This window comes from Rhinopithecus bieti, unplaced genomic scaffold (assembly GCF_001698545.2).
Source record: "Rhinopithecus bieti isolate Rb0 unplaced genomic scaffold, ASM169854v2 scaffold_33066, whole genome shotgun sequence".
NCBI lineage: Eukaryota > Metazoa > Chordata > Mammalia > Primates > Cercopithecidae > Rhinopithecus > Rhinopithecus bieti.
This window is the reverse complement of record NW_016814098.1, coordinates 1,426,726-1,434,360: the sequence shown is the minus strand read 5'-3', so window position 1 is coordinate 1,434,360 and position 7,635 is coordinate 1,426,726. Positions and strand designations below refer to the sequence as shown.

General features: G+C 50.8%; 1 protein-coding gene across 3 annotated transcripts in view; it reads right to left on the bottom strand.

The window, feature by feature from the left end:
* Positions 1 to 7,635, bottom strand: part of GRK5 (G protein-coupled receptor kinase 5) — a 261,434-nt gene that overhangs the window by 22,377 nt on the left and 231,422 nt on the right. For all 3 annotated transcript variants that reach the window (XM_017849762.1, XM_017849761.1, XM_017849760.1), the window contains 2 exons: positions 6,623 to 6,763; positions 1,290 to 1,480 (listed from right to left, as the gene is read on the bottom strand). In XM_017849762.1, the coding sequence (XP_017705251.1) occupies positions 1,290 to 1,480; positions 6,623 to 6,763 (332 nt within the window). The remainder of the gene's footprint in view (positions 1 to 1,289; positions 1,481 to 6,622; positions 6,764 to 7,635) is intronic.

The following is a 7,635-nucleotide window of genomic DNA, read 5'->3' as shown; positions in this document are numbered from 1 at the left end:
AAAAAAAAAAAAAAAAAAAAAAAAAGGAAAAGTTATTTTATTTTATTTTGAGACAGAGTCTTGCTCTGTCACCCAGGCTGGAGTGCAGTGATCCTGACTCACTGCAATCTCCAGGTTAAAGCGATTCTTTAGCCTCAGCCTCCCAAGTAGCTAGGACTACAGGCATGTGCCACCACATCCAGCTACTTTTTGTATTTTTAATAGAGACAGGGTTTCACCATGTTGGCCAGGCTGGTCTCGAACTTCTGACCTCAGGTGATCTGCCTGCCTCAGCCTCACAAAGTGCTGGGATTACAGGTATGAACCACCATACCTGGCCAGAGAAGTTGTTTTAACACTTAGAGGCTTATGGTCAAAGGGAATTTCAAAAAAACTTGTATGTATCCATATATTTGTTTTAGGGCCTTATGGTCAAATGGAATTTCAAAAACTCTTATATGTATCCATATATTTGTTTCAGAGATGTACGCTCATCAATGAAAGACTTTCAGGCAAAAAATATTATTAACATTCTGGGGGGATGGAGAGAGTGAAGGAAATGATAGAAAATTCCTCATCACTAAAGAGCTTTCTGTGCATTTTTTGGATAAATGCAGGTGCAAATCAATTCGCGACAGCAACTAGAGATTCCACTGGATCCCTTGAAGAGGGTAATGTAACTGCTCAATTTCAATATATTAAAAATTGCCACTATTTCAATACGATGGAATATTTCAAATGTCTACTTAAAATGCAGTGTCACAGAGATTTTCAAAATTCTTTCAGAAGGACTGGGAGAAAAATCTGAAGGGCACTGCTCTTTGTGAGTGGAATCTGGACCCCCGGCCCTACAATGTCTAGGTCCCTATAAGATTGGGGTCGGGGGGAGAGGAGGTGAAGACCAGAGCAAGCTGAGGACAGTGTGGAATGGGACAACGGGCCACTCTATTCTGCTTGTGGGCAGTGACCCCACCCAAGTCTTCCCAGGGCTGATCCCAGATAGCGGCCACCAGGCCCCTTCTGACCTTCCCCGGGTGCTGGGATGGAGGCAATGGGAGGGAGCAGTGGTCACGGCCCATTCTCCTTGACTTGAAGGAACAGTCAGTTTCGAGAACATCATTTCACTTGCTTGACTTCCCTAAACTTTGGAGGCTGGAGAACACTAGCCAGAGGGTGGTGACTCTGCCCCCTCCCCTGGTGTGACCAGGGCTGATTCCCAGGGAGATGGCGACCACCTGCCCGAGGGTGCGGAGGTGCTGGCCCCACCCTCTCGGACTTAGACTTGGAAGGCCTTAGTGCCCTCCACTCACCGGTAGACGGTGTTCTCGCGGTGGAGGTCCTCTAAGCCGCAGAGGATCTCTGCCGCATAAAACAAGGCCCGCTCCTCCTCGAAGCCGGGGTTGCCCATGTTGTAGATGTGGAACTTTAGGTCGCCCCCATTCATGATGGTCAGGACCAAGCACAGTGCATCCTTGGTCTCGTAGGCATAGGCGAGGTTGACCTGGGAGCGCAAGAACAGTGCCATGGAGAGGTCATGAAAATGGCCACTCACTTCCGCTTCCCTCCTCAGGATCCTGGGAACTGGGGTGGGAGGGAACAAAGGAGCCTCACCCTGCTCCCCTGCACCCAGATGGCCTCTGCAGTGACCCTGCCTACGGCCTCTTTGGCTGATAAGGGGCTCACACCAGCTCCTCCCATTCAGTGGCTCAAGGTGAGAAGGCTAAGGTGGGTAGGGCAGGCTGGCACCCCGACCTCCCAGTGAATCCAACAGGATGGCGTCTGTGCTCCCTCCACAGAAGCACATGTGTGCATCAGCTGGAGAAGACTGGATGGTGCCTTGTTGGCTAGTCAGAAAAGCAGGGCTCACCTGCCCTTCTAGCTGTGGAAGCCATTATCACAGGGCCAAGTGAGGGTGAGCTGGAGGGGCAGTGGGGCTTTGGGAAGTGGAACACAGCCTGGTAAAGGCTTTCTCTTGCATGCAGGATGTGCCTGGTTGATGTGGTTTGGCTCTGTGTCCCCACCCAAATCTCATCTCGAATTGTACTCCCATAATTCCCATGTGTTGTGGGAGGGACCTGGTGGGAGATAACGGAATCATGGGGGCAGTTTCTCCCATACTGTTCTTGTGGTAGTGAATATGTCTCACAGATCTGATGGTTTTATAAGGGGAAACCCCTTTCACTTGGTTCTCATTCTTCTCTTGCTATCGCCACGTAAGAAGTGCCTTTTGCCTTCTGCCATGATTGTGGGGCCTCCCCAGTCACGTGGAACTGTAAGTCCTTTAAACCTCTTTCTTTTATAAATTGCCCAGTCTCGGGTATGTCTTTATCAGCAGTGTGAAAACGGACTAACAGAGTAAATTGGTACCAGTAGAGTGAGGCAGTACTGAAAAAAATACCCAAAAACGTAGACACGACTTTGGAACTGGTAACAGGTAGGGGTTGGAACAGTTTGACGGGCTCAGAAGATAGGAAAATGTGAGAAAGTTTGGAACTTTCTAGAGACTTGTTGAATGGCTTTGCCCAAAATGCTGAGAGTGATATGGATAATAAAGTCCATGCTGAGGTGGTCTCAGATGGAAATGAGGAACTTGTTGGGAACTGGAGCAAAGGTGACTCTTGTTATGTTTTAGCAAAGAAACTGATGGCATTTTGCCCCTGCCCTATAGATTTGTGAAACTTTGAACTTGAGAGAGATGATTTAGAGTATCTCACAGAGAAATTTATAAGCAACAAAGCATTCAAGGGGTGACATAGGTGCTGTTAAAGACATTCAGTTTTATAAGGGAAGGAGGACATAAAGGTTTGGAAAGTTTGCAGCCTGACAACGCAATAGAAAACAAAATCCCATTTTCTGAGGAGAAACTCAGGCTGGCTGACTAAATTTGCATAAATAACAAGGAGCTGAATGTTAATCCCCAAGACCATGGGGAAAATGTTTCCAGGGCATGTCAGAGGTCTTCACAGCAGCCCCTCCCATCACAGGCCCAGAGGCCTAGGAGGAAAAAGTGGTTTTGCAGGCTGGGTCTGGGGTCCCCATGCTGTGTGCAGCTGAGGGACTTGGTGCCCGGTGCCCTGCATCCCAGCTGCTCCATCCATGGCTGAAATGGGCCAATCTAGAGCTCGAGCCATGGTGGAAGCCCCAAGCCTTGGCAGCTTCCATGTAGTGTTGAGCCTGCGAGTGCACAGAAGTCAAGAATTGAGGTTTGGGAACATCTGCCTAGACTTCAGAAGATGTGTGCAAACACCTGGATGCTCAGGCAGAAGTTTGCTGCAGGGGCGGGGCCCTCATGGAGACCCTCTGCTATGGCAGTGCAGAAGGGAAATGTGGGGTCAGAGCCCCCACATGGAGTCCCTACTGCGGCACGGACTATTGGAGCTGTCAGAAGGGGGCCACTGTCCTCCAGACCCCAGAATGGTAGATCCACTGACAGCTTGCACCGTTTGCCTGGAAAACCTGCAGACACTCAATGCCAGCCCATGAAAGCAGCCAGGAGGGAGACAGTACCCTGCAAAGTCACAGGGATGGAGTTGCCCAAGACCATGGGAACCCACCTCTTGCATCAGCATGATCTGGATGTGAGACATGGAGTCAAAGGAGATCATTTCAGAGCTTTAAGATTTGACTGCTCTGCTGGATTTTGGACTTGCATGGGGCCTGTAGCCCCTTTGTTTTGGCCAATTCCATCCATTTGGAACAGCTGTGTTTACCCAATGCCTGTACCCCTATTGTATCTAGGAAGTAACTAACTTGCTTTTGATTTTACAGGCTTGTAGGTGGAAAGGACTTGCCTTGTCTCAGGTGAGACTGTGGACTGTGTATGGACTTTTGAGTTAATGCTGAAATGAGTTAAGATTTTGGGGGACTGTTGGGAAGGCATGACTGGTTTTGAAATGTGAGGTCATGAGATTTGGAAGTGGCCAGGGGTGGAATGATATGGTTTGGCTGTGTCCCCACCCAAATCTCATCTTGAATTGTACTCCCATAATTCCCATGTGTTGTGGGAGGGACCCAGTGGGAGATAATTGAATTGTGGGCAGTTTCTCCCATACTGTTCTCATGGTATTGTATAAGTCTCACGAGATCTGATGGTTTTATAAGGGGAAATCACTCTCACTTGGTTCTCATTCTTCTCTTGCCACCGCCATGTAAGAAGTGCCTTTTGCATTCCACCATGATTGTGAGGCCTCCCCAGCCACGTGGAACTGTAAGTCCTTCAAACCTCTTTCTTTTGGAAATTGCTTGGTCTCAGGTATGTCTTCATCAGCAGTGTGAAAATGGACTAATACACTGGTCCACCTGGCAAGGGGCCACCAAGAGAGAGGGGTCTAGTCCTCTGCTGGTGGAGTCCAGACACCCAGGGCTTTCTGAAGCAAGGCCATGGTGGTGTGGGAGGGGCAAATTATGCCAAAAGCTAATCCTTCTCCATGTAGGGAGGTGGCACACATGAAACTCGGCCATTGAGGGCCAGGCTAGGAACTGGCTGCGCCATAAAACTGGTGCATCAACATCAGCTATTTTTGAGGAAAGGAGACAAAATGACAGCTAAGGATGACTGAGTTCATGGGGACCGTGCTTCTGCTGCAATGGCTACAGCTGCCACCTTCCTCCCACATCTGCCCAGGTGATCACTGAGAAAGGGCTCCAGGAGGTGACACTGTAGGAACTCCCTGCCAGGGGCCGTGGATGGGGCACAGTTAAAGAAGGTGCAGCCATCGTGACTGAAGGCTGCTAAGACGTGCCGCCCAGCTTTGTGAGTCACACGATCCTGTTCCCCAAGCAGGACCCACCAGCACCATCCGCAGCCAGAGCCAGCACCATCCCTTCAGAGACAAGGCTCCCCAGGCAGCATCCAGGGCTTCCTGCTGAAGGGGCTGGCGGTAGGGAGGAAGGTTCTGGACTCAAGGAGGCCCGTGGCTGAAATGATGGCTGGAGTTAGCCTCATCCGCCTCATCTTCACATACCATGGCACTGCCCACACCTGCACCCCAGACAAGGCTGGCAGCTGAGGGTGGCCTGGGATGAGATCCCAAGATGCAAACTTCCATCCTCTTGGACTGCCACTGGTCTGTAGTGTTTTTTTGTTTGTTTGTTTGTTTGTTTTACGAAGTCTCACTCTGTCGCTCATGCTGGAGTGTGGTGGCACGATCTCAGCTCACTGCAATCTCTGCCTCTCAGGTTCAAGTGATTCTCATGCCTCAGCCTCCCAAGTAGCTGGAATTACAGGCGCCCACCACCATGCCCAGGTAATTTTTGTATTTTTAGTAGAGATGGGGTTTTGCCATGTTGGCCAGGTTGGTCTGGAACTCCTGACCTCAAGTGATCTGTCTGTCTCGACCTTCCAAAGTGCTAGGATTATAGGTGTGAGCCACCGTGCCTGGCCCTCTAGTGGTTTAAAGATGGAAAACAATTTCCATCCATGGGGACTGACTATACGGATTATGCTTTATCTCTTCAGGAGAATGATGCCCAACTTTAAAAGGGGTATGAATTAGAGGTCTGGATGGAGAAAAAGATCTACAATGTAAGGGAAAAACTTCCTCCATAAGAGGTACAGAAGATCCCATTGGCTAAAAATAATAGAGCCTGTACATGAATAAAACATGTCTGGAGTGATTAATCAAAGAGGGAAGCTTTTCGTTTTATTGTGTATCCTTCTGTGCTGTTTAAATTTTTACCTTGTGTATATATTATTTTTAATGTATGCATGTATTTATTCTTAGAGATGAGGTCTTGCTGTGTCACCCAGGCTGGGGTGCAGTGGCATGATCATGGCTCACTGTAGCCTCAAAGTCCTGGGTTCAAGCATTCCTCCTGCCTCAGCCTTCTGAGTAGCTGGGACTACAGGCATGTACCACTGCACCCAGCTTTATTTTTTATAACAGCATGTAGCAGAAGGTATTAGAGCTGACCAAATATCCATGCACTTCACATTTCCCAGCCTCCCCTGAAACTAACTTGTCTCTGTGCTGACTGGTTCTGGCTGGCAGACTGTGGGTGAAATTGAGGAACATCTGTCCAGTAGAGGCAGTGGGAAGTCTCTGTGTGGAACCCCTAGCACTCACTTTCAAGGCTCCAGACGGGGCAGCTGTTAGAGGGAGGTGGTTGGCCCAATCTGATTGGACTTCAGGTGAGTGACAGATGAACCTCTGCTGTATTCAGCTACTTAGGGTTTGGGGCAAATTTGTTACTGCAGCAGGGCCCAGCCTAGACTGACTAACACAGCATACACAGACTTGATAGTGCCATTCCAGGATGCTGGTACTAAGGTCCCCAACATGATGGCACCAACCTAGAGGGTCTGTGGAATCCACAGCTCCCAGGCTGGGCCCAGGTGAACTTGCTTTTGTCCACTGAGGAGTTTACAAAGTGGTCCAGGAGAACAGAGGCGTCAGTCTCACACACAGCAGAGAGGCAGGCACTGGCTGGCTCTAGGGATGGGACAAAGCCAGCCACAATCGACCACAAGAGGCCTTGTGATGGAGGAATGTCTTGCTGCCTTTCTGTAGCTCAGCCCTGTCACTGGCATTCCCCTTCCCTGGGGTGGGGACCTGCCGCATTAGAGGACCACACCCTTCCGGAGGGAGGGAAACCCCAGTCCACAGAAGGGCGAGCCGGTCCCTGGGCCCAGATGCTCACTCACCACAAACTGACTGTTGACCTTCTCGAGGATCTGCTTCTCGTTGAGGGCCATGGACTCCCCTTTCCTCTTTTTGATCCTCTTCTTCTCCAAGCGCTTGCAGGCGTACATTTTCCCTGTGGCCCGAACCTGGCAGGCACAGACCTACAGTGCAAGAAAGAAACCAGGGTGGCAGGAACACTGGAGGCCTGTCTCTAGCTCCTCCAGGGCCGGGACCACAGGGCTCCCAGGTGGAGAATGGATGGGGTCAGAGCCGGCCCTGCCTGGCTTCATGGGTGCTCCAGGCTCCCAGGACCCCATGATGCCTGGCCTGGGATCCACGGCTGTCCTGGGCCCTTGCCCTCCCTCCTCCTCCCCTTCAAGGATTCCCAGTCCTGGAAGGGGCAGAATGAGCCACTCACACCAAGGCTTAGATAACTGACTGGGGCCCCAAGTACTGTCCCATTCCCAGGGCAACTGAATTTTCTTCTAGCGGCTGCCAGTAGAGAAGTTTGTTTTGGGAGTAGGTGATAGGAGATCCTCAAGAACCCTGACTTTATAATCCAGGTAAGTGGGAACCAAAGCATTTGGGCTCAAATCTTAGTTCTGTGCCACATTTTCTGCGTGCCTTTGGCTGGGTCACCTAATCATTCTGGACCTCAGCTTCCTGATCTCTAAAATGGGAATAACAAGTCTTGCCTCGCGTGCTGGGAAGATCGAAGATCGGATAATGTACAACGGAATCTCGAATCTTGCATGACAGCGTCATCCAGGCACTGAGCAGCCAAGGCTGCCCAGCTTCCTCATGCCCTCACATCTCCTCCCCACACACGACCAGGGCGGCCCATTTGGCCCCTGCAGGCTGGACCCTGCCCGAGGCTGGCGAGAGAGCCCCTCTGTCTCACCTGCCCAGCTCCACACCCTCCTTCCACCTTAGACACACCTGATAGCCCCAAGGCCACTGACTCTCCCCAACCCTCACTGCCCCCGGGGCCCACACTGAGCCGCTGGCATCCCCGGGGGAGCCCTGCGCCGAC